Source organism: Lissotriton vulgaris, chromosome 8, assembly GCF_964263255.1.
Source record: "Lissotriton vulgaris chromosome 8, aLisVul1.2, whole genome shotgun sequence".
NCBI lineage: Eukaryota > Metazoa > Chordata > Amphibia > Caudata > Salamandridae > Lissotriton > Lissotriton vulgaris.
In genome coordinates, this window is record NC_141696.1 from 1227469952 (window position 1) to 1227497411 (window position 27460).

A 27460-nucleotide genomic window follows, 5' to 3' on the forward strand; every position below is an offset into this window, starting at 1 on the left:
GTCTCCTTCACCTCCTGCCACCTTGCGTCCCTTCTACCTGGCTGCACATTCTCCTACAGACATCATCATATACAGCCTGCCTCATTGACCACCTATACCGTGCCTCCATCTCGAGGCAGGAGGAACGGAGCCAGCCCTCCTTGTGCTGAGACTAATAGGAGTAGATTGGCATAGAGTGCATTGGAGTAGAGTTTATTTACGTAGAGTAGCGTAGAATGCACTGGCACAGAGTAGAGTGATGCAAAGTAGATTGAAGGGGTTTATAGTGCAATGGGGTGGACTAGAGTGGTGTAAAGTAAAATGGTGCTGAGTAGAGTGGCACAGAGTTCAGTGGCAGAGAGTGCAGTGCTGCAGAGTAGAGTTCCGTACAGTGCATTGGTTTAGAGTGCAATGATACAGAGTGGTGGACACTAAAGTGTCAGAGTGCAATGGTGTAGAGTGGAGTAGAGTTCCGTGTTGTAGGAAGATGGCTCGGAATATACCCTACCAAAATGAGGTATAGTGTGCACAGAGTCCAGTGGAACCCCAAAGGTAGGCAGAGGTAAAAGTAGATAGCACTTAACTCTATTTGTGGTAGGGTGAGCGAGCATTAAGGCTTTATCAGAGGGTAGTGTTAAGCATTTGTTGTACACACTCAGGCAAGAAATAGTGTCACACACTCAAAAACTGAACTCAGACCAATTTGTTTGTATCAAAAATATTATTTAGTAATTTTATTTCTAGAACCAAGCCAAGCCTGGTGCAGGTAAGTGAAATAATACTTTGCAAAATGTTATGATGTGATTTACAGTTGAATGCAGGTTTGAAAGCAGTTGGTTGAAATACAGATAAGTCAACAGTTCCAAATAACTTTTTAGTTACACTGAAGATGACCTTTTAGAGTACTTTTTAAGTTACTTTTTCTAATCAGTGTCATAGGTCTAGATATCACACTGATACATTTCTTAGACAAAAGGTAAGTAATTCACGTGTTCTACAGTGGCAGTTTTTCAATGTTTCATACAAACCAACTCCACACTTAAAAGAATTTTGAAGGAACACAGTCAATACAATCCTAAGGAAGGAAATGAAGTTAACGGTTTGCAGGTAAATACCTATTTGTGGGAGTTGGTATTCTGGGGTTAGAACCAGGGTTCCCCTAGGGTCATGGATGCACTTTCAGAACACCCTCAACAGCACTAGGGCGGCTGGGTGCAGAGTGCTGAGGCCCAGTGTTATCCAATGGGGCATTGGGGGCCTCTGGTTGGTGGCTGCTCACGAGCAGGCCACAAGGTTGTGGGAGAAAAGCTCCTGGTGTTAGACTCAGGGCGAAGGAGGGTCCGAGTTTGCACCCAAAGTACACACGCAGCTGCGCGGGGGCGGCTGGGTGTAGGGTGCTGTTTTGGCGTTTGGTGCCCTGGTGTTTTCAATGGGGATTCTCTGGTAGCAACAAAGACTGCAGGCTTGGGGACGAAGATCTTCTGGAGGTGACCACTGGTTGGAGAGGTAAGTTGGGATCCCAGGGGATGCTGGGACACTGTCAGCTGGGCCACCCAAGGCCGTGGGGCGTCGGGTGCAGGGGTGTCTTTAGGCGTTGGGTTTTCTTACCAGCTCCGGTCGCGGTTGGGGGGATCCTCCAGAAAGGGGCTGCAGGCGTCAATTGGAGATTCGAGGCACGTCAGAGATCGCCAGATCTCAGGTCAGGATTGCCAGAGAGACCTCCTCGTGGTGTTGGACCACTCAAACTTGGGACGGGGGCATAGAGTGCAGACTCGCGGATTTAGCCAGAGCCAGAGTCTGTGGGGGAGCAAACCTGGTGCTCACGGAAGACAAGGTCTTGGTTTTGGAAGGCAGGGCAGGTCCTTCGAGTTCTTGAGGCTGCAGGACACACCAGGATTTCACTGGGGCAAGTTTGAGGTGCAGACAGACCGGTAGGGCTGGGGCCAAGTCAGTGGGGGTACTCCTCTTCTTAGTTCAGCACAGCTTCTTCGGTCCTTCTTCTTTTCTTCTGGTTGTTTCTTGTCTAAGGAGGCAAGGTCCGGGGTTCCCCCTAAATACTAAATATAGGAGCATTACAGGTAAGTAAAGGTTGGGACCAATGGGTCTCTTCTTTGGAGTGGGTACACCCATTATTATGCCACCCTCGAGTGGGAGGGGGGCATATGCCTCTCTCTGGCTGACTGGGTCCCCTCATTTGCAAGATGGCGGGCACCGAGAGTTGTGCTTCACCTCGCCTCCCCCACCTGAAGGTTGGGTTGGCAAAGGTGGGCACACCTCCCTTCCTCACTTGGTGTCCCCACTGATTCTCCCGTCCAAAATGGGGTCAGCACTGGTGGGGACCAGTTGCTGGAAGCAGCAAAGGCCTGGGGTAGCTCACAAAGGCGGCAAACCTTTGAAGCTTTCCCTTCGTGGACCCAGCCCTTCCTGGGGGGAGGAGGCTTGGCAACTCGTCTCAGGATGTGCATTGTTTCAGACCTCCAAGAGCAGCAGAATCTCGACCCAGGGGTCCAGAAACATGTCTGGCGGTGGCAGCTGGCGAGCAGCCACTCAGCCAGGCCACTAGAGTTAGGTCATTTTTCAGGGGGCATCTCTAAGATGCCCTCTGAGTGCATTTTTCTTTAAATCCCACACTGGCATCAGTGAGGGTTTAATGTACTGAGAAGTTCGATACCAAACTTCCCAGTTTTCAGTAACGCCATTATGGTGCTGTGGAGTTCGTAATGACAAACTCCCAGCACCATATACGCTTTATGGCATTACTGAATTTACAATATCTAAGAATTGGCTTAGACACTGAAGGGTACAGGGCTCATGCACCTGTACCCTCACCACTGGTATAGTGCACCCAGCTAGAGGGGTGGCTTACTTATGCCAGGGCAGTTGTTTGTAGGCATAGCACACAGGGATATGTGCCATGTCAACTCTTCACTTTGTTCTACCCCAAAACACGCAGTCTGCAATAGCAGCGTGTGTGTGTAAAGGTACAGGGCCTCCAGGGGTGGCACAATCGGTGCTACAGCCCTTAGAGGCCTTCCCTTGACACAGTGCCTTTGGTGCCTACGGTACCATTTACAAGGGATGGACATGTGGCCAAAGAGTGCCAATTGGGTTTTGTCTTAATGCAGTTTTAGGGAAAGTACATAGGCACTTGGTTGGCAGGAACCAAGGGCACACTCAATCAAAGTACATCAACACTTTGGCAAAAAGTGGGGGCAACCATGCAAAAAGAGAGCACTTTCTTACTAGTGTCGTAGAGTATAGTGGCGTATAGTGCAGTGTAGACTGGTATAGAGTGCAGTGGCATAGAGTGCAGCAGTATACAATTAAGTGGCGAGTGTGGAGTGGCACAGAGTGGATTTGTCCACAGTTGAACAGAGTGCTGTAGAGTGCAGTGGCATAGAATAGAATGTTTCAGAGTAGAGTGAAGTGGCGTAGAGTGTAGTGGTATAGAGTAGAATATCAGAGTGCAGTGGTTCAGAGAAGATCAGAGTGTCGTAGACTGCAGTGGTGCAGAGTGGATTAGAGAGGCTTAGAGTGGATTGGCGTAGAGTACAGTGGCATTGAGAGGAGCGATGCAGGGTAGAGTAGAGTACAGTTCAGTGGTAGGACAGAACAGTGTTGCAGTGTAAAGTGGTGTCGAGTATATTGGTGTATAGCGGTGCAGTGACACAAAGTGCAGTGGCGTAGAGTACAGTGCCGTATGGTGCAGTGGTGCAAAGTAGATTGGCATAGAGTGCAGTGGAGGACAGTGTATTGGCTTTGAGTACAGTGGTGTAGAGTGCAATGGCATAGAGTGCAGTGGTGTGGTCTGGAGAGGCATAGAGTGCAGTAGAGTGCAATAGCAGAGTAGATTTTTCAGAGTAGAGTGAAGTGGCTTACATTGCAGTGGTATAGAGTGGATTAGAATAGTGTAGAGTGCAGTGTTGTAGAGTGCAGTGGCGTAGAGTGGCATAAAGTAGAGTGGAAGGGAGTGCAGTGCTGCAGAGAATACTGCAGTAGAGTGCAGTGGGGTATAGTAGAGTGGGACAGAGTGCATTGGCAGAGTGCAGTGGCGGCTAGTAGAGTGGCATAGATAGCAGTGGCACAGAGTAGTGCAGAGTGCAACAGAGTGGCGTAGTGTGCAGGGATCTGGAGTAGAATAGAGTGGTGTGTAGTGGCGTAGAGTTATTTGGTGCAGAGTATATTTGCACAGAGTGCATTGGTTTGGAGTAGACTGGCGTGCGTACTGGTTTTGAGTAGACTGATGTAGAATACATTGGTTTTGAGTAAAGTGGTGTAGAGTGCAGTGTTGCAGAGTAGGGTGGGACAAAGTGGAGTGGTACGGAGTGGGGTGGAGTGACAAAGAGTGCAGTAAGTGCACAGTAGAGTAGTGTGGGATAGAGTGGAGTGGTGCTGAGAAGAGTGCAGTGTGGAGTGGCGAAGTGTGAAATTGTGCAGAGTAGAGTGGGGTAGCGTGGAGTATGCATGGTGTGGTGGCGTACTGCTATTACAGTCAACACATCTTCAATTGAAATGACCATTGCAATTGCACTCACATACTGTTTTACTGATAAAAGTTAAAAGAGAACAAATGATAATGTGTGATCACCCAATGCCATCGTCCAGTCAGTCAAATTTTTATCGCCTTGTATATTGATTTGATAGTCAGCACATTTCATTTATAAGCATTTAGATTTTGTTGTGTGCTAGAAAATAAAACTGAGCCTGTTTATTGAAAGCGAGTTTGTGGAAGAATACAGTTAACAAGGTTAGGGCAACAGGAGGGCCTATCTTGAGCTGGAAAGCCTAAAGCAACTAAAGCAAACAAATAGAAAGCCAGAAAATGTAAGCTACAAACCACAAAGCCAACGGTAAACATCGGGCAGAATGAATTCTATGTCAGGACTGGAGGCGAGGATTATGTCTTCTTTCTCCACTTCATTTTACAGCAGCGAAGATACAAAAAAAGACTACATTTCCCATGGAACCCTGGGAATATGTAGTTCAACAAGAAAAACCAGAAACACCTGGTAACAACCAACGAGAGGTACAGTCCCAATGTCCAATCAGGGCCCAGGAAGCCCTCACATAGTCCCTCAATAGTGTCCTCTCCTCCTCTTTCTTCGCTGCTGCGCAGCAAGGTAAGTACCCTTCAGGCTTTTCCTTTGTGTTTTAGCCATTTAGGGTGATTGACAGGTTTATTTGACGAGCGCTGCTTTCGCGCGATTGTTTTAGCTTCCTGCGGTGTAAAGCAGCTTTATGCTGTTGTGGCTGATATTTTTTGCTGGCGCATTTGCTATGCTTCTGTTTAGGTTTAGCACGTTTTTTCTTTAGGTACCGTGTTATTGTTTCCCTTTCCCGCAGCATGTGAGCTGTGAGGAGAGAAGCTGCAGCGGCTAAGGGTTTCTCCCGTACCTACGCGGCTGGTGCTGCAGTTGCTCCCCGGTTCTCCCTCCTTTAGAGGGCCCGTGAGTGAAGACGGGCGCTGCGCAACGTTTGATCGCTCTTCAGAAAGTTTCAAACGTGGCGCGCGCGTCAGTTAGGGAACCCCGGCTAAGGGGAATGCCTGAGCGGTGTATCAGCGGTATTCCCAGTGTATTTATACCGCGTTTCTTATGCCCCACGCTCTGTTCCTTGATTTCTTTTCTCTGCCATCAGGACAGAGCCCGTATATGCAGCAGTAAGCTGTTAACGCCTGTTAGGTCTGTAGTGTGGGGGGGAAACAAGTACAAAAGTGACATTACCCAGCCGGTTACCCTGCAGAGAGAGGGTTATTGTAAATTCCTGTGCCAGCTTTAGTCCCTGGGCTTGAACCCATTGATTGGCGGTGTTAGACGGGGACCCGGAGGGTCGGCCGAGTACAGGGGGAGAGGCCTCCAGTGAGGTCTGTCTCCGGCGATCGTACAGACAAGTAACTTCCCCCCCCCACAGATGGACACCACACAAGGATAAGTTCACCACACTTTATATAAGAATCTTGAGGCAAAGTGATAAACGATACAGCGGGGGCAGGACACGAGGATCCTCCCAATTCTAGTCTCTGTAGGGGAAAGGGGTAGCGGGACAGTCTCAGTACCGGTCCGGTACGGGAGCAGCAAGAGGGAAGCTCACAATCCTCGAGCTTGGGGGTCCGTAGAGATAGGCCGCGGCAGCGCCAGCAGGCCAAGACGATGGTTCACGTTGCAGAGGGCCGCGGCAGCGCCAGCAGGCTTCAGAGATGGTTCACAAGAAAGGGCCGTGGCAGCGCCAGCAGGCTATGTAGATGGTGCACGACGTGGAAGGCCGTGGCAGCGCCAGCAGGCCTGGACGATGGTTCACGATGACGAGGGCCGCGGCAGCGCCAGCAGGCCAAGACGATGGTTCACGTTGCAGAGGGCCGCGGCAGCGCCAGCAGGCCAAGACAATAGTTCACGTTGCAGAGGGCCGCGGCAGCGCCAGCAGGCTTCGGAGATGGTTCACAAGAAATGGCCGCGGCAGCGCCAGCAGGCCTCCAAGGATGAGTTCGTCTCGGTGTCTCTCGACTCCAGATACAACTGCCTTCCTGCTCTGGAGCTGTCCCAGTTATAGGTCTGGTCTCCTTTGATGTCCGGACCCTCGCACTTGGAGGTCGGGAGGTCCGGGATGAGGGAGTCCAGACACCCAGCAGGGGGGTGGAGCCAGCGCCCGGGGAGGCCGGGGGCGATCGACACCTGGCGGAGGAGAGCCATTGACACTCCTTCTCCCATTGACCTGCCAAGTGGTCTCTTCACCTCCTGGGTGGATGGTGGTGCCTCGATGTCGGGGCCTGGCCAGGCCCAGGGTTGGGGTCGAGCCGAGGCCACGCAGCCTTAGTTATGTAGTGTCCAAAGATGGCGGCTGGGCCGGGGCAGTGGTGCTGACGGGGGCCCGGACCAGCCGATACTGGGGTGTTCGGGGGCTGGAGTTCCGTTGTGGACGGGTCGGGGGTTGCCCCGGTGGGTTGCCGGGATGGTTCTTGTCGGGGATACAGGGAGAGCAGGGGTCCGGGCCCCGTCATGTGGGGAGGGAGCGGGCCTTCCACAAGGCCTGTCCAACATGCGTCCCCCCCAGCTGAAGGCAGGGAGAGTCACCCATCCTCTTGGGTACTCTCCTCGCCGAGGCAGAAGAAGCGTGACAGGCCGTCTGCGTTGTCGTGGTCCTGGCCTGGACGGTGCTCTACAGTGAAGTCCATCCCCTGCAGGGAGATGGACCATCGCAACAGTTTTGGGTTCTCTCCCCGCATCTGCATCAGCCATTGCAGGGGTCGGTGATCTGTTTGTACCCGGAAATGGGTACCGAAGAGATAGGGCCGGAGTTTCTTGAGGGCCCATACCACGGCGAAGGCCTCCCGTTCGATGGTGCTCCAGCGCTGTTCTCGGGCCAGCAGGCGTCGGCTGATGAAGGCCACTGGCTGATCGACTCCCTCGGTGTTGAGTTGAGAGAGGACAGCCCCAATGCTGAGGCGTCCGTCTGCACTATGAATTCCCGGCTGTAGTCGGGAGCCTGGAGCACGGGGGCGGTGCACATGGCGGCCTTCAATGTCTCAAAGGCCGCTTGACAGTCCGGAGTCCAGTTGACTGTTTTGGGGTTTTTCTTGGATGTGAGTTCCGTGAGGGGCCCCACAATGCTGCCGTAGTCCTTTATAAACCGCCGGTAGCCCAAGGAAGGCTCGGACCTCGGTTTGGGTGGTAGGGGGTTGCCAGGCCTGGATGGCAGCGATTTTGAGCTGGAGGGGGGCCACCAGACCACTCCCCACTTGGTGTCCCAGGTAGGTCACGGACCCTTGGCCAATCTGGCATTTGCTGGCTTTGATGGTGAGCCGGGCCTACCGGAGGGCGTGCAGGACCTCCCGGAGGTGGTGGAGGTGGTCCGCCCAGTGGCGACTGTACACAGCAATATCGTCCAGATAGGCGGCGCTGAATTCTTCGAGGCCCGCCAGTACCTGGTTCACGAGTCTCTAGAAAGTGGCTGGAGCGTTTTTCATGCCGAATGGCATCACCTTGAAGTGGTAGTGGCCATCCGGGGTAGAGAAGGCGGATCGCTCTTGGGCCCCCGGGGTGAGGCCGATCTGCCAGTAGCCCACTGTTAGATCGAAGATGCTCAGGTAGCGGGCGGCCCCCATTCGGTCAACCAGCTCATCCGCCCGGGGGATAGGGTGAGCGTTGGTTCTGGTAACGGCGTTCAGGCCCCGATAGTCCACACAGAACCGGAGCTCGGGGGCAACGCCCGGGGCGGCAGCCTTGGGGACCAGTACGACTGGGCTGGCCCAGGGGCTGTCAGATGGCTCGATCACTCCCAGAGCCAGCATTTTGGAGACTTCGTTCTGGATGCAGGCGCGCACTCGATCCGGCACTCGGTACGCCCTGTGCCGAATAGGAGGACTATCCCCGGTGTCCACATCGTGAAGGCACCAGGGGGTGACCCCGGGGATGAGGGAAAACAGGTCGGCGAATTGGAGCAGAAGGTCTCGACAGTCTTGGCGCTGCTCTGGGGATAAGGCATCGGAGAGTCTGACCCCTTCCACGGAGCCGTCCTTCTCGAGCGTCTTCAGCAGGTCAGGAAGGGGTTCGGAGTCTTCTTCAGCCCCACTGTCGGTAGCCATCAGGAGGCTGAGTTCCGAGCGTACGAAGTGGGGTTTGAGTCTGTTGGCGTGGAGGACCCGTAGGGGGTTCCGGGGTGACTCCATGTCGATCAGGTAGGTGACTGGACCTTTGCGCTCTACTACCTTGAAGGGCCCCATCCATTTGTCCTGTAGGGCGCAGGGTTCAACCGGGGACATCACCCAGACCTGTTGTCCTGGCTCGAACTCGATGGAGGAGGCATGCTGATCATACCATTTCTTCATGTCCTCCTGACTGGCTTCAAGGTTGGCTTTGGCGAGTTCCCTGAATCGCCGGGTCTGGTTACGGAGGGTCAGGAGATACTTGTATACGTCCGGCGGAGCCTTCTGGGGGGCCACCTCCCACCCTTCTTTGATCAGGCTGAGGGGACCCCGGACGGGGTGTCCATACAGGAGTTCGAATGGGCTGTAGCCCAGGGATTTCTGGGGGACTTCTCGGTAGGCAAACAAGAGGCACGGGAGCAGCACATCCCATTGGCGGCGGAGGGGCTCTTCCAGGCTCATGATCATCACCTTGAGGGTGCGGTTAAACCGCTCGACCAGTCCATTTACTTGTGGGTGATATGGGGTCGTGAATTTGTAGGTGACTCCGCACTGTTGTCAGAGGGACTTCATGTATTTAGAGATAAAGTTCGTGCCCCGGTCGCTGACGACTTCCCTGGGAAAGCCCACCCGTGAGAAGATCCCCATCAGGGCTCGGCCTACCACGGGCGCCGTCACGGTCCGAAGAGGAATGGCCTCGGGATAGCGGGTGGCGTGGTCCACCAGGACCAGGATGAACCGGTGTCCTTGTGCTGTTCTGGGCTCTAGGGGCCCCACGATATCTATTCCCACCCGTTCAAACGGGGTGGTGACGATGGGGAAAGGCTGCAAGGGTGCTTTGATCTTTCGGCCGCTCTTCCCGCTGGCCTGGCAGGTTGGGCAGGCCCGGCAGTGGTTTGTCACGTCATTCCGCATCTTGGGCCAGTAGAAGTGGGTCACCAGGCGGCTGTACGTTTTGTCTTGTCCCAGGTGTCCGGCAAGAGGCACATCGTGTGCTAGGTTCAAGAGAAAGTCTCTGAAGCGGAGGGGGACTACCAGCACCCGGCTGGCCCCCAGCTCAGCAATCTTTTGCTCACTGTAGAGCAGGTCATTGTCCCAATAAATCCAGTGGGCCCCCAAGGTGTCTCCTGTACTCTGGGCGAGGGCTTGCTGCCGGAGTCCCTCGAGGGAGGGACATGTTCTTTGCTCCTGTCGGAATTGTTCCTGAGTGGGGCCACCCTCTTGACGCCACTGGGCCAGTTCGGGAAGGTCCCGGAGCCGATCGAGTCCTTCTTCTCTGTGCTCCGGAGAACTGGCTTCCAGGGTGGCTCCCTCTTGGACGATCGGGGGAGGGGGCTCTGGCCATTCGGGTTCTTCGGGACTGGGGATGACGCGGGCGGCCCTGGACCGGGTCGTTACGCAGACCCATTCAGGGAGGCCCAGCATCCCCAGGTGCTCTCTTCTCTCGACAGCTGACAAGGGAGAACTTTCGAGGTCGTTCTCCAGGAGGCAATCCACGGGGGCATCGTCGCGGACAGTCACTTTCAGCATTCCGGATACTCCACCCCACTCGAAGGGGACGCAGGCCATCCGACACAGGCTTTCGGAGTTGTCGGCCGATCGTACTGGGCAAAGGACGTTTGGTAAGATCTGGTCCGGAGTCACCAGATGACAGCGGACTGCGGTCACACTGGCCCCGGTGTCGCGGAGGGCTTCGGCCCGGTGCCCATTAATGTTGACCCACTGGCTGTACTTCTGCGTATTGGCGGGAAGGCGTGCCCGTGGGATCAGGTCTCTTTCCCCTAGGCAGACCAAAGACATGGCAGCTGGTTCCCACTCTGGCTGGTCTGGCTCGTACTCTTCAGTCTCTTCCTGGGTTTGTTCCTCTCCCAGAGCGGCGGCAGCGACCTGGCGGGGCATAGGGCTCTGGTTTTTCGGGCAGTTGGGATCATTGGCGTAGTGGCCGGTTCGCTGGCATCGATGGCAAGTAACGTTGGCGCGAAAACCTGGTCGCATCGGGGGGTTTCTCTTCCGGTCGGGGGTGGTGTGTTGCTGGCGGGAGCCACCGGGACGGTGTCTCAGCCCCGACCCTGGCCTCCTACTCCCCCTCGGGGGCGATGGGGCCCTTGGGAGGCTCGGTTCTGTTCGCTGGGCCAGTTTCGGGGTACTCAGGTGCTCTCCCATCGGTCAGCCTCGATGGCGAGTTGCCGAGGTTCAGTCAGTTTACTGTCGAGGAGGTGCTGCCTGAGCTCGACGAAGCAGTTGTTGGAGAGGTGCTCCCATACAATAAGATCAAAGAGCTGCTCGTAAGTGGTCACCTTGCTGCCCTTGATCCACCCCTCGAAGGCTCGGCTAAAGAAGTTCACGTACTCCACCCAAGTCGTTACCGGGATCCGTTTGCAGTCGCGGAACCTCTGGCGGTACATCTCGGGCGTGAGTCCATATCGAGTGAGGAGGGCGGCTTTCATGTGGTCGTAGGATGTCATCTGATGGTCCGGGAGTTGCAGCAGGGCGTCTCGCCCTTCGTTAACAAACCTCCCCCATAACCAGGCTCCCCAGTCGCTCCGGGGAATCCGGTGGGAGGTCATGGCCACTTCGTAGGCTTTGAACCATTGCTGGATATCATCGTTCCGGTAATATTCTCTGACGACATCCTTGGGGATGTGGGCCTTGGGGTCCGTAGTGACAGGGGGGCTCGGGTGCCCGGGGACCCCGAGATCTTTGTTCTGCCTTTGGATCTCTAGTTCCTTCAGGTTGCGCTCATGCTCGTAGGCTAGTTTTTTCTCTTCCAGTTCTCTCTGCCTTTGTTTCTCTTCTCGCTCCTCTCGGAGCCGTAAGTGTTGTAAAGTTATTTTTTGTTCCGCCAACTTAAGTTCTCCATCTAAGCGGAGTCGAGCCAGTTCCAATTCGTGGAGCCTGCTCTTCTCCCGTTCCCGGGCCTCCTCCGGCGAGAGACCCGGTCTTCTTTCTTCTGTCGGGGCAGTGTTTGTTTCCGTTGTCTCAAGGCTTTGGTTTTGGGGCACAGCCGTACCCATCTCCGCCCAAGATTCCAGGGCGTGTTTGAAGTCCTCTTTCGTGCTCAGTCCTGTGGTAGCAATGCCTAGTTCTATGCAGAATTGTTTTAATTCTCTGTGGCTGTATTCTTCTAGTTTTTCCATCTGGAATTTTTCCGTTGCTCCACTCTCTTTTGTCCTCATGGTGTTTGTGTGTCGTGGGGTGAGTTACTTTCTGTACGATTATGCGTTGGCTCGGATCGCGCCGCTGGCCACCAATGTTAGACGGGGACCCGGAGGGTCGGCCGAGTACAGGGGGAGAGGCCTCCAGTGAGGGCCGTCTCCGGCGATCGTACAGACAAGTAACTCCCCCCCCCCCCCCCACAGATGGACACCACACAAGGATAAGTTCACCACACTTTATATAAGAATCTTGAGGCAAAGTGATAAACGATACAGCGGGGGTAGGACACGAGGATCCTCGCAATTCTAGTCTCTGTAGGGGAAAGGGGTAGCGGGACAGTCTCAGTACCGGTCCGGTACGGGAGCAGCAAGAGGGAAGCTCACAATCCTCGAGCTTGGGGGTCCGTAGAGATGGGCCGCGGCAGCGCCAGCAGGCCAAGACGATGGTTCACGTTGCAGAGGGCCGCGGCAGCGCCAGCAGGCTTCGGAGATGGTTCACAAGAAAGGGCCGCGGCAGCGCCAGCAGGCTTCGGAGATGGTTCACAAGAAAGGGCCGCGGCAGCGCCAGCAGGCTATGTAGATGGTGCACGACGAGGAAGGCCGCGGCAGCGCCAGCAGGCCTGGACGATGGTTCACGATGACGAGGGCCGCGGCAGCGCCAGCAGGCCAAGACGATGGTTCACGTTGCAGAGGGCCGCGGCAGCAGGCCAAGACGATAGTTCACGTTGCAGAGGGCCGCGGCAGCGCCAGCAGGCTTCGGAGATGGTTCACAAGAAAGGGCCGCGGCAGCGCCAGCAGGCCTCCAAGGATGAGTTCGTCTCGGTGTCTCTCGACTCCAGGATACAACTGGCTTCCTGCTCTGGAGCTGCCCCAGTTATAGGTCTGGTCTCCTTTGATGTCCGGACCCTCGCACTTGGAGGTCGGGAGGTCCGGGATGAGGGAGTCCAGACACCCAGCAGGGGTGTGGAGCCAGAGGCCGGGGGTGATCGACACCTGGCGGAGGAGAGCCATTGACACTCCTTCTCCCATTCACCTGCCAAGTGGTCTCTTCACCTCCTGGGTGGATGGTGGTGCCTCGATGTCGGGGCCTGGCCAGGCCCAGGGTTGGGGTCGAGCCGAGGCCACGCGGCCTTAGTTATGTAGTGTCCAAAGATGGCGGCTGGGCCGGGGCAGTGGTGCTGACGGGGGCCCGGGCCAGCCGATACTGGGGTGTTCGGGGGCTGGAGTTCCGTTGTGGACGGGTCGGGGGTTGCCCCGGTGGGTTGCCGGTATGGTTCTTGTCGGGGATACAGGGAGAGCAGGGGTCCGGGCCCCGTCATGCGGGGAGAGAGCGGGCCTTCCACGAGGCCTGTCCAACAGGCGGTTTCCCGCTACAGTAAGTGTTTGGCTGCCACCCAGCCTTTTCTAAACCTTTCTATTTACAGGCCAGTGGGTGCCCACCCAGTTTAATATTTCGCAGCTACACGCTGTGGGACGTCATGGAGTATTATGACGACCATCAGGAGGAGGAGGAGGAGGACCCCCTCACTGATATGCCCTGGGGAGACGCCTTTCATGAGGCAGTTGATACCTCCATTTATAGGGCTGTCAACCAAGCCATTTCCCCTTTGGAAGATAGCTTAGCAAAAGCCTGGTCAATTTGGCATGTAAGCCTATCTCAACAGATTGCTCCTACCTCATCCCAGCCTTCTGTGTCAGCGCCCCAGGAACCTCTGGGCTCCCCTCCACCTAAGAGTTCCAGCGAGGCGGGTGTAGATGGGGATGCTTTTGACCGCCTTAGGCAGGCCTTTATAGCCAGTAGGCCAGCCCCCCCCCCCACTCCTTCCCCCTGGTCCCAGGACCGTCTACCCCTCCCAGTCGGGTTCCCCTCCCTACAATACCAGTCTCAGTCCCTCAGGCAGTTCCAGGGACATCCCAAGAGCCTCCGAGCACGGCAGATATGTTGGATCCCAACGATATAGTGCACCCACAGTCCTTGGAATGGACCCCTGCCGATTAAGTGGCAGCTTATGTGCTGCCCATATCCGGCGCCCCCTGGAAATGGAAGCTCGCAACTGTGACGGGAAAGTAGCCCTGACACCGGAGATTGACCTGAGGACGGGCACCTTTCTTCAAACATTTATCAGAGACCCCAGGAAAGGAATAGACAGATCCTGGAGGGCCTGTCAGGATAAGCTCCTGGATGCTTTGGGACCAATCACAAAAATCCTAGATATGGCTGAGGAGGCCAAGGAGGCCGGTTCTGTCATTTCCCCCGAAACCCTTTCAGGCTGGGCACAACGAGTGGTGATTTTCATGGGCAATGCTAATTGTGCCCTTTCCACAGAATGCCGCCTGTCACTTCTTATTAAAATTGACCCGAAGCTGGGAGACCTGGCTGATTCGGAGGCAGGCGCTGTCGCCCAAGGTGGACTTTTTGGCGAGCCTTTCGTTAAAGAGCTCGGTAAATTCGTGAATACGTTCACATCGCTTAACCGTGCTCAATCCGCGATTAAGAAGGTGTTTCCCCATGTACGGGACCGCTCGGCCGGTCGCCAACAACGCCAGACCAACCAGAGAGGCTCCGGAAACTACCAGGATCAAGCCAGATTCGGTAACATTTACACCACACGAGCAAAAAGGGGGGAAAGGGAGAGGATACCGCGGAGGACGTGCGGCCTCTAGCCTAGGTAAGAATTCTCCCTTCTTCCACACAAGACATAGGAGGGCGGTTGGCACAATGTTTTCAAGTGTGGCTTACCATCAGGCACGATGCATGGGTCCTGCAGACTGTGAGGGAGTTTCACATAGAGTTCGTGGGAACTCCGGTGCAAGGTTCTCTGCCGCGCCCTATCGAGTTCTCCGCTCAAGACGCCCTTCTGGTGGACGAGGAGGTTTCCTCTCTGCTTCGGAAAGGCGCTATTGTCTGCACCTCTCGGCATCCCCGGGGTTTCGTGAGCAACATTTTCCTGGTCGACAAGACCGATGGGGGAAAGAGGCCGGTGATGTACCTTTCCGACTTCAATCATCGGCTTGTTTATCGCCATTTCAAGATGGAAGGGATCCATCTTCTCAGGGACGTGCTCAGACCCCTCGATTGGATGGTCCGCTTGGACCTCAAGGACGCCTACCTGGTGGTTCCAATTTTCCTGCCACTCCGGCGGTTCCTCAGCTCCTCTGGGGTCCCCATACTTACGATTTCACGTCTCTCCCTTTCGGCCTCTTGGTGCTTCACCAAGGTGCTCAAACCAGTGGTAGAGTTTTTACGTTCCAGAGGTGTCAGAATGATCGTATATCTACACGATATTCTCTTGATGTCAGCTTATCCGCGCCGCCTGTCGCAACACCTGCAGATGGCAGTGTCACTCCTTCAGGACCTCGGGTTCGTGATCAAAGAGAAGAAATCTCTGTTGCGATCGACCCAGAGCATTACATTCTTGGGGTTCGTCATAGACTCCACAGAATCCACGCTCAGTCTTCCGGGCAGGAAGGTGACAAAAATCCGTCATGATATTCGGCGGGTTTTGTCCAGACCACACATCTTCCTCTGTCAGCTGACTCGAGTGGTAGGCCTTTTGTCCACCTCAATTCAGACATTTTCCTAGGCCGCCTCCATTACAGGGCTCTTCAACGCCTCAAAGGGTACTTCCTTCGAAAAGGGTATCTGTATTCTCACAAAGTCGTCTTGTCCGCAGAGGCACGGTCTGTAATCCAATGGTGGTTGGATCACATGGAGGCGTGGAACGGGAGAGCGATCTTCGGGTCCACCCTGGACATGATTATAGAATCAGACGCCAGCAGGCTGGGTTGGGGGGCCCGATGCGGAGACCTCTCTACAGGCGGGTTGTGGTCTCCCGACGAACAGAAGTTACCCATAAATTGTTTAGAACTTGAATGAATGAATGAGCCGAAATTTGTATAGCGCAACTTAGCCCGAAGGCATCAAGGCGCTTCAAGATGATACAGTTGTTCGAGATGTGAGACACGAACCGGCTAGGGGTAAGCTTCTGTGAAGAGCCAGGTCTTTAGGGCGTTACGGAAGAGCACGGGGGATGCCTGACCCTTGAGCTCAGCTGGAAGCACGTTCCACAGTTTAGGGGCAAGGGAGAAAAAGGCCCTCTTCTGGCGGGATCGTTCGCAGTGCGTTGCTGGACGAAAGGTTCAGTGCAATCTTGTGTGGTGCTGAAGATGGACAACATCTTAGTGGTCCGTTATGTGAATCATTTGGGGGGCACCAATTCAAAAGCCCTATCGGATCTGGCGGCAAGTTTTTGGCAATATTGCCTCGACAATCAGGACTCAGTCACAGCAGAGTATCTTCCAGGCCGGGACAATTAGGAAGCAGACTTCCAATCGCGCCACTTCCGAGATTCCAGTCTGTGGCGTTTAGACCAGTCCGTGTTCAGGAGTCTGAACGACCTCTGGGGTCCTTTCTCGGTAGACCTCTTTGCTTCCAGACTAGATCACCAGGTTCCAAGTTTCTTCAGCTGGAGACCGGAACCGCTCGCGGCTACGACGGATGCGTTTCTCCAGGACTTGAGTTCAGAGCAGGGTTACACTTTTCCGCCCTTTGCCATGATCACGAGAGTGACGGCGCAGGTTTACAGACAAGCAGCGGAGCTGGTGGTGATCACCCCACTTTGGAAGTCACAAGTATGGTTTCCAGTTCTTCTGGAACTTTCTTGGGATTTTGCAATCCCTCTGGGGTCCACGAACTCGCTGAGGCTCATGGGGTGGCGGATTTCCGGGGTTGATGGGAAACCCCAGGCTGAGTCCTTTATCGCTAAAGCGTGGGCAGACAGTACTGTCAAGAGGTACCGGTCCGCATGGCACAGATGGACCCGTTGGTGTCTGCGACGGGGTTTTGATCCCTTGGTCGCAGAGGTGGTCCACATAGTGAACTTCTTGGCCCAGTTGGCCTCGGACAGTCTGGCCTATCGGTCTATCAACACCTTTAGGTCGGCTGTGTCTTTCGGTCATGTCCCTGTGGATGGGGCTCCGGTGGGTGAACACCCTTTGGTTTGCCGATTGTTACGGGGCATCCGCCTTTCTTTACCCCCGGAACCACATTATTCCGCTCTTTAGGACGTTAATCTTGTCCTTAACTTGTTTTTATCCTGGCAGCACAATAGATATCTCTCCAGAAAAGAGTTGTTGGTGAAATTGGCCATGCTCTTGTGCCTCATTTCTTGCAGGCGAGTGTCGGATGTGCGTGCTTGGATATCTCTAGCAGAATTTTCACTCCGGAGGAAGTGGCTTTTACTTTGCTCAGGCGCACTAAGTGCCATACTAGATCAATTTCCTACCCACAGTTCCCGGATTCCCCGAAGCTCTGTGTGGTGAGGCTTATGAGGAGACAACAGAAGAATTCCGCACTCCAGGTGAGAGACAACTCCTCATTTCATTGAGAAAGCCCTTTAAGGCGGTCTCTTCTCCCACTATTGCCAGGTGGGTTCGTTGAGTGATGCAGGAAGCAGGCATCAACCTTAGCCAGTTTGGGGCGCACTTCACAAGGCGTGCCATGGCTTCGAAGGTCTTCAGTCTCGGAGCGGGTCTTGAGGATATTCTCAATGCGGCGGACTGGTTTTCCGATTCCACATTCAAGCAGTTTTTTTTTCAAACCGGTCTTGAATATGGCGCATTTAGTTGTGGGCAAGCTTTGAACAAGCATAATCCTCGCCTCGAGTCCTGACAAAGAATGAAACATTTCCTAGCTAACGTAACGGAAAGTTTCAATTCTGTTCAATTCAATTCAATTTTTAAGGACTCGGGAGGCAAGGATTATCCCGCCCTGGCTTCCTGGTGGAGACCCCTCCCCGTATGTCAGTAAGTAATGTGATTAATTAAGTAATGTGGTCAATTATGTCGTTTAAGTTTGCTTATCCTGCACTGTTTGACTTGGATTATTGTTCCTCAGTGCTTCCTCTGGTAATGTGTTTCCTCTTACCCTCAGGCTCGGATTCCAACAAACAGGACACCTGAAGAGCAGTGAGTGACTGTCTACGCGCTCAGAAAGAGGAGGAGAGGACACTGTTGAGGGACTATGTGAGGGCTTTCTGGGCCCTGATTGGACATTGGGGATGTACCTCTCATTGGTTGTTACTAGGTGTTTCTGGTTTTTCTTGTTTAACTAAATATTCCCAGGGTTCCATGGGAAATGTAGTCTTTGGTTGTATCTTTGGTGCTTTAGAATAAAGTGGAGAAAGAAGGCATAATCCTCGCCTCCGAGTCCTTAATAGAATTGAAACTTTCCATTACGTAAGCTAGGACATTTTTCATTCCTAGATCAAATTTCTCAATGTCCCCAAGAAAGGTTTAGCAAACGAGACTTAAAAAATGGATACGTTGTCTCTACTTGATTTCACAGGTTTACATTTTTGGGTATATTTGGTAACCTTGTGCCACAGCTGTTTATGGTATGTCAACATGAAAAGAGGTCTTCCTACTTAATCCGCTTTAAATAGCGGTTTCGGAAGCCACCCGATGGCGAGAATGCGTTGAGCTGTGAATGTCATCATGACTGACCTAGGGTTCCAATTTATACATGCGACTTTGAAATACACTAGTGATTCTTTTAGGCCCTCCCCGGCGGTAAAACAGCTTGAACTAAAAAGGTAACTCATTTCGCCTCTCTTTTCACCAGCATATTCACTTGTTATTGTAAAGCACTTGTGGTGAGGGTTAGCTTACAGCCCCTCCATCATTGGGGCACCCAATTTCTAGTAACAGACTATTTAAGCTAGTCCGTTGCGGTAATGGGAGTCTTGGTTAATTTAATTTGAACAAAAAAAATGCTCATAATAATCATGGTTTTCATACAGTGTTCACAGATTGCTTACTTTGTGTTTCTAACTCCTGTAATTAACAGATGAGTTATCTATTTTTATAGTATTAATTTCATCAACCACAGATGGATAAAAGACGAGGTTTGTTTTGGCAGAATTTAAGTGCCTCATTCGCAGATCACATCAGCTGTCAAAAACAAGCTCATGCATTTTAGACCTCAGTAAATTTTAAAAGGAAAGTTCCTAAACCGATGTGTCTCCCGAGACATGGAGCCAAAAGGCATTTCTATGTGTGCAAGATTCTGCAAGAATTCCCTTTATTTTATGTATTATTTGGAAAAGATGAGGATAACGGTGTCAAAAGCAGCGTTTTTTACAAATCTGAGAAGTAACAAAGTGCAGGGATTTGAGTTTGAGACAGAAGGGGGTTTTCTAATTGGCTGCGTACGGTCACAAAAAAGCCCCAGTCCATCACTAACCCTGCTAGAATTTTTTATAAAGTTTTTGCATTCAGGTTATGTGAGTGCATCTACATGTTACATGACTCAATGCACTTATATGTTTCGCTCACAACTGTGTAATGCTTTTACTGTGCAACTCCAACTATAATGTGCTTATGTTAACAATCAGTTTATATTAAAAACCAGTTAATGGAAGACCGTGCAAAGATTTCCCAGGTTAATATGTGGGGGGCAAAGGAACCCCTTACTCTGTATCCACCATAATATTACTTCAACAACTTGTCCACAGGTTGATGAACCAGTCAGTATTAACCCCCAATTTCATGAGGTAACTGTTCCCCAAAATAAGGCACTTCACAACGTCAAAAATAAAGTCAATTAAGTGAAGACAGACTCATTGCGTTCTAGATCAGTAACAAATTGAAAGATTTATTACACAAATGCAAAACATGTGGTTCAGAGATCATTATTGAAAATGTAAAAAGGAAAGCGCCAGGGCCCTTGACAAAGGCCACTGTAGTTTGTACCATCCATTGCCCCTGCCAGTGCTGCCAATGACTGTAGCAACCAAACTTCTAACAATCACACTCCTACTATTCATACTACTGCAGGTCCCCAAAGCTATTAGAATAGCTTGCTAGCCAGATATTAGTTATTGTAATGTCTATTGAATTAATAAACAACTGTTGCTCTGCTCTTCTCTAAATTAGTCAAACAGCGCCACAATGTGGCAGACCGTCATAAGTGATGGTGTTGACAATGAAGTGCTGGCGTCTAGCATCGGAAACCACTGGCTCAAATTAAGCACTGGACATAAATCCTCTCACTTTGAAGTCAGAGAAAGAAAAGTAAACACCAAGCTCTCTGTTAGAAAGAGCGTGGCATTTGACCTCTGTCTTTGAATGCACACCAAATGTGACAAGATAAGGACAAGATTTAATGGACTGTTTACAGAAATCAAGCACTGGTGGACGAATACAGCAAATAGAGATTTTGGTAAGGGACAAACTCGAGCTGGCCAGCCTAAACCAAATAGAGCCATCAAATAGAAAGCAAGCAAATGCAAAGTACAAACAACAAAGCCAATGGTAAACAATGGGTGGAATGCATTCCCCTGGAAACTTTCTGAATGTCCCCAAGATGTTGTTAGCAAAGCAAACAGATGCACTGTCTGGTAGGCTTTGACCTAAAAAAGGAAACTGTGGAAGCATGCGTAAGCAAAGGGATCAGAGTATGTCAATCACAAGGTGCCGGAATAACCAGAAGCTGAAAAGTAAGCTACTTACCTCTGGTAAAGATGGTGGTAAACACAATCTTCATGAAATTTCCTCCTCTTAAGAATACTCTTTCCTCTCCACCCTCCTTCCTTCACAAAGAGCTAGAGCAACGGTTAATAAAATCCTAGAGTATGCAAAATCTTCAGTCCTAAAATGTTTGTGGCTCTATCTGTTCCTCTACACATACCTTGAAGAGGCACGAAAACAGGAACTGGCACCTAATACATTCCAGTAACAACCCAACCGGAAGCAGAGTTATGGCTGGTGAAGTGTGGTGCCACCAGGCAGGGCTAAAGAGTCATTGCTGGGACTAGTCTAAAACTGAAACCTTCTTTAGGCGAGAGATCTGCAGAAAGCTGCAGCCATCAGAACAGGAAAGCCAGAATGTAAGAGCATGTTACATAGCAGCTACATCTGGGAAAACATCAGGAGTGATATCTTGAAAAAAACAAATTCCACTAAAGCAAAAATAAATAACTCAATGGGTAATTTGGGTGTAGAAGAAACTTTTCTTCAGTTGCAAGGAATTTACAACGTACCTGCTCCAGGGAATACGAGAAGGGACATTTCCCTTCCACCGCTGCTTCAAGAGAGAATCTTTCAGAAGTAGATGTTTTTGCCGTGTACAGATTACCCGGCTGTGGGCGGATTCTTTGTCTTTGTTTCTTTCGAATTCTCATTGCCTGCATATCTCGAGCACAGTGTAGATTTTCAATCATTTCTCTTAGACCTATTTAGAAAAAAAGATTAATTTAAAATGCTGTTTTCAAACATAGACTAACATATGAACTCGCCAGCAGCTATGGGTAAAACTAGCAGAAAGAAGGCATTGTTCAAAGTATCCACATCTGAATAAATTCTAGCCAGCAGATGAAAGAAGCCGAGAGGCGATGATGAGTAGGATTCCACGTTAACTCAGCACACACGGAGGAAACTGTTGTCTTTAATGGGTCTTTCTGAACTTTATTTAGGAACAGTTCCAGTCATCTCTACAAATTATTTTTACACAAGATGTTACAGACTAATTTGTACCTGGCAATGAGGGGAAAGGAAAGGAGTAGAAGGAAAGGGAGAGGAAAAGGGTAGAGGAAAAAGCAAGAGGGGGAGTGGGCATATCTATTTTACAGACCCAGGTACAGATTGTACTTATAGTGAACCACACTGATGTAGGAAAACATTTGCTGTATTAGAGAAATCTACACAACATTCGTACACCTTTGAATTATTTTGCCATACTTCATGAAGACTGTTTTAGAGGGTTAAAGCAGTGCTTAAACTGGAAAACATTTACCCTAGGAACCTATAAATTGGGGGTCAATGTGTGGCACAAGAAAGGGAGAGAAGTCATGTGGGGCAGAGTCATGAGGGGCAGAGTCATGAAAAGCAAAATCTAACAGTCAACTTATACATTTGTTTCTTAGAAATATGTTGCAGAGAAATTTGCAACAAGAACAACTGTGTGTGCTCAAACTTAGGAAGCCTACTTTTTACAGTGCTCCGTGAGCATTGCATGTGTTTTCTAATTCCCTCCCTTACATGCTTTCACCACTCAACTACACCCTAGCTAGCATCCTGCACCTAAACAGGAGTAATTGGGAAGGGGGATGGCGGAAGAGTAGATTTTAAGGGTTATTTTTCTTTTATCTCTTGTATCTGCATATTGCATGAAAGCACATGCTTTGGCACACAAAAAATGTTATTGCACATGTTGGGGGGGGGGGGGGGGGGCGGCAGGGGAAGGTCCACCTGCTGCACTAAAAGTCAGATAATGCCAGAGGCAGAAAGTGGTCTTAGCGTGACACTTCTCCTGGAGGGGCATACATCTGCCCTTTCTGCTACAGCAGAGGAGCAAATGGTTGAATCCTGTAGAAAGTAAATTAGGCATTGGTAAGTGTTTCCCTTTACCCCTTTACATTCTGTAACTTCTTTATTTTTCTAAATTCTATAGTGATTTTCAGAAGTGAAAAGTACTTGAAAAATAAACCATGCTATTTATAAAGATTAGAAATATTAAATTCAATGTACAGTTTTGAGATACCACAAGTTATGTGCTTGATTTTCCTCTATTATTTTGAAATATGCTTTTATTTTTTAAAACAATACTTTGCAATCATTAGTAAAATCAACAACCCAGCATTCGCAGTATAAAGGAAAGACCTTTTTGCTTTGCCAATGCTGCTTTTTATTTCCAGCAGCAGAGAATTTGTGTAGGAACTGTTATCCCCATATTTTTAAGTTAAACGGGTTAATGCATTGCCCAGCATCCAAAGTGTTATTTTCTAAAACACAAGGGAAGCATGGGATGATGTTAATGACATTGGGCCATTTGGCAATTAAGGCTTTGTACGACCTCTACTAAAAGTGACCCTTTTTATGGGCTGGCTTAACAGCACATCTATCAACAGACAATTATGTGAGAATCACTAGGAAAGGGGTGTTGGCTCTGTAACAAGTTGGGAGCCAATATTACATGTTCTAAGAGGGCAGACATTGTGTGCACACAAAAAAAACTTGCACTCCACACAGCTGTGATCATTTTGTCTATTTATTCACCTGCCTGAGCTTGAACTTTCAGGGTCACACATTGGATATTGTAATGCCACTGAAGTGTCTTAGACATATACAATTATAGATGGGTAGCAGTGAATTACTGGGATTTTTTCACAGAGGGGTCTGAGTGACGTCAAATAGACAAGAGCGAAGCTCGACGTGTCAATGATGTCACTCAGAACCCCAATGTGTTTTAATCAGACCATTTCAAAATGGCCTCCGCGGTTGTTATGTATTGTCCGTCATCAGTTGCACGCAAAAGTAGGAGCATCGCGTTGGCGGGGTCGTAGCGGTTTGGAGATTATCGAGTATAGAGCAAGATTTGGCATATTTTACAGGTATAAGGCGTATAATCGCAATGAGAGTTTAGGTCGTGAGTATCTTTTTATCTCGCTTGATCTAGAGATTGATTTGTTGCTGTTTATTACAGATCACAGCGATATTGAACTGATAGAGCGAGCTTTAGAAAATATTTTATTCTAGCTTGTGATGTCATACTCTCATAATTTGAATTAATATATTAATGAGTGTTTGCATGATTTGTTTGATTAAACCAACCTAGATTAAGTTTGCACCACACATGAACATGCGGGAAACTAATTAAATGTGCTCTTGTTGCATTTGCAAGTCTGTTTTTGTAACACTTTATTAATATTGTCCTGTTTGTTATGTCTGTCCTATTGTCTTTGTCACTATTAATATGCAGCTGATCATTCATGGCATATGCTTTTATATGTGCTTATATGTATGTCTTATGTTGTGTTTGTCTGTCTGTGTATCATTTAATCATCTTTTTACTCTTTCAGAAACATAAAGCTGGATTACATGAAGAATGGTAGTTATTATATGTGTTGCTTTATTTGTTTGCTTTTGCTAGTTGTCATTTATTAATGGGTTAATTACTAGCAGGGAAAGGGTGGGTAACAGAAGGATTTGTTTTACCTGAATTAATTATTCGTTTGTGTTTGTTTAAATAATAGTTTTCTGGAAAGTGACGCAGGTTGAAAGTGGCGCAGCGTCGCAAGCAAAAAGTGGCGCAGAAAATTGACGCCTTCTAAAAGAGGCCTACTGATGCTAAGCTAGTTGAAATGTACAAAAGGGTGATCTGTGCTATTTTAATGCATTTAGGAACATTTAGGAGTGTTCTGAGTTAATTAGGTTATAATTAAGGTATTCCACGTTGCTAAAAGTATTTTTAAAGAATTCTGCGCTATTTTATGAGCATTTTAGGGTCCCGATCGAAAATTCTGAAGGGAGGGGCTGTTTACTGAGTGAGGAGTGAAAGGGGAGAGCTGCCAGCTGCAGCAGCTGACTACGTCACAGCTGCTGCGCTCTCATTCGTCAGGGTGCTGCAGTGTCATAGCAGGGCAGCGCCCTGATTAGTTAATGTGCCGGAGTGTCACAGCAGAGCTGTGCTGTGATTCGTTGTGGCTCCCATAGTGTCACAGCAAGATTGTGCTGTGAATGGCTTGGTGTCCGAGTTGCAACTGACTGCCGAGTTGTTTATTTACATTATGGGTGTCTCAGCTTTCATCTGGATTGTGGCACAACTACTTTAGAATTTAAAACCATTGTGCAAGTCTGAATAAATGACTGTTTAAAGCGGTGAGAACCATGATTTGTTTGATTAAACCAACCTAGATTAAGTTTGCACCACACATGAACACGCGGGAAACTAATTAAATGTGCTCTTGTTGCATTTGCAAGTCTGTTTTTGTAACACTTTATTAATATTGTGCTGTTTGTTATGTCTGTCCTATTGTCTTTGTCACTATTAATATGCAGCTGATCATTCATGGCATGTGCTTTTATATGTGCTTACATGTAAGTCTTGTCTTATGTTGTGTTTGTCTGTCTGTGTATTATTTAATCATCTTTTTACTCTTTCAGAAACATTAAGCTGGACTACATGAAGAATGGTGGATATTTTATGTGCTGCTTTAAATGTTTGCTTTTGCTAAATGTCTTTTTATTAGTGGGATAATTAATAATTAGCAAGGGCTGGGTGGTACAGAAGGGTTTGTTTTACCTGAATTAATTATTCTTTTGTGTTTGTTTAAATAATAGTTTTCTGAAAAAGTGACGCAAGCTGAAAGTGGCGCAGTGACGCAATCAGAAGCAGCGCAGAAAAGGCCTGCTGATGCTAAGCCACAGGAGAAAGTTTATTCTGAAGTGGAAGAAAAGCCTTTTATTGTGAAGTCTTTAGAAAATGAACTGCTAAAGTCAACTCTGTGGAGTGGGTTTGGATGTGCCACGAAAGCTCAGAACGGTCTGGCTCAAGGCTAAAAGGAAGAGACGTGACAAGATTTTGTTTTGCTTGAACATTTTTGCTACAAAATGTAGCAGATTAAGGAACTGTCGCCAGGATTCTGTGCATGAACAATGACTTTGTGTAAAGCCTGGTCTCGTGGTGGAAGATGTCACAGTTTACTGTGGCGTGAGGTGATTCAGCCAATGGAGAGCCAGAATTCAGCTGTTGGAATGTGAAAAATAGTTAGCTCAGCTTATTTTAGAGTATAAGAATAGGCGTTAGCTGCAAACTTTTGGCTTACGCTCTTGATTCCAGAAGGACGTGTTCTGCTGTCCGTTGATTACACGTAAGAAATGTAACTTTTTAAGACTTTGTTTTCAGGCGATGAGGGTAGAGACAGAATAGTTAGTTAGGTTTTGGAAATGTTCTTTTTCACTTATTTCTGCTAATTAATAATATTATCTTGAATTAAACTCTCTTTATAAAATGCTGAATAAAACTTACTTATGACTTTTTCTAATGCTTGCTTAATAAAGTTCCAAACCTAAGTTTTCTTAAATATGTTTAAATAAACTTTTTAAAATGACAAGCTGGTCTTGTTTATTATGAATGTCTTAAACAAACATATAGTATCCATTCACCTCACTCTCTATGTTTATGGGCCTGGTATTGATTGGTAAGTGTGATAGTGGATTGTGTCATCATTTATAAAGAATTTTAGTTTTTGGGCTCCATCAGAACACATTGGGGTAAGAGCTTTTTTACATCTTTCAGGCCAGATTGTGAGCAACACATGGTATAGCGGCACTAAGCTGACTATTGTCGATTTTGTTTTGATGTGGTTTTTTATGTGTCCTCACAGCATCTCGCAACAGACAAGGGAGTATAAGGTAAGCATTTCATAAAGTTGAAAGTGTCATCACCATTACTTTGGCGCGAGAAAGATATTTGATTTGTTTTATACATTGTTTTTTACAGTAATCACCATCTCAGTGCTACGGTATCGGATGGTAAGTTATCTTGTTTTAGGTTTATCCAGCAGAGTATATCATTGCGACATATTGAGCGTAGTCATGCATGGAGTCTTAGTGTCATCTTTGGTTTTTTTAGGTCTGAAGTTTTGGTACCTTTAAGGACGATCACTTTATCAACACATAAGGTAGGCACACGTCTAGGTAATACCAGAACACACACTACAATGATACCCATGGACATTAACACAAGTTTATCTTATGTTTCTTACAGATTAGCCCCTGAGGAAGGAACCATTTGGTTCCGAAATGCATTGGGCATCAACTATGGAGATGTTAACTGTACAGCCAACTTGTTGAATTATGTAATATGTACAAGAATGAAATTTGTACAGATATCAGTTGATTCATTGTAAATACAATGTACGTAATCATGATGATTGGTTTATTGCAATGAAAAATGAACTATAAACTATAGCAGTGAAACTGAAATGAGCAATTAGTTAATTTGTTTGAGAGTATAATTGTGGTAACAGACCTTGTGAAAGGTGCGCGACTGTTGCAAGCCACACAGCTTGTATGTAGTTTGGACTTCAGTACACAGGGGGTGACATCCCTTGTTGGTCGCAGCACCATTTGGAGTTTTGGTTAAAACATAGGTAATTAAGAGGAAACTAGTGCATCCCTAACCCACAATAGAAAAAAATCACTTAAGTGTCTTAGACATTTACAATTATAGATGGGAAGCACTGAATTACTGGGATTTTTTCACAGAGGGGTCTGAGTGACGTCAAATAGACAAGAGCGAAGCTCGACGTGTCAATGATGTCACTCAGATCCCCAATGTGAAAAACATCTCTGTAATTTACTTTTTATCCATCTATAATGTTATGTTATGCATGGCCCCTAAAATCCTTTGGCCCTGCCTTCAACTACTGCGCAGGGGCAGAGGACACTGGGAGAGCTGTACAGAGAAAGCCGTCTCCTCACTAGCGCAAATGTGAAAAATAAATAATTTACATGCTGTTCTTAACAAAAACCCATTACTTTCCCTACCTTCCATTCCCCCTCCCCTGCACCTGTTTTCTCTGCTTTCAATCACAGCAGACAAGCAGAGCTGCAATGAGAGGATCTCAGAAAGCCCGGTCACCTGTCCCAGAATGACAATACAACAGTTGATAACCTGTTTTGTTATCAACTGTTGTAATGTCATAGCAAGGAATTATGACTTTCAGAAACAAATAAACATAGAGGCTCTCTATGAGTGACATATATAAAAACTAGATCATTTATAGTGTTTTTCTATGGCAGCAGCACAGATGAGAGGAGGGCAGTCATCTACCTACATGAATTTTCAGGTTTGGTTTGACAGTGACAGTGTCACCTGACCTTGTGTAATCAACAAAAAAGAGAA

General features: G+C 49.1%; 1 protein-coding gene across 1 annotated transcript in view; it reads right to left on the reverse strand.

Annotated features, from left to right (window-relative positions):
* The window catches only part of BRCA2 (BRCA2 DNA repair associated), a 616646-nt gene that overhangs the window by 357954 nt on the left and 231232 nt on the right, over window positions 1–27460 (reverse strand). Inside the window, exon 16 of the mRNA XM_086935127.1 lies at window positions 20814–21004. Coding sequence (XP_086791253.1) covers window positions 20814–21004 — 191 coding nt within the window. The remainder of the gene's footprint in view (window positions 1–20813; window positions 21005–27460) is intronic.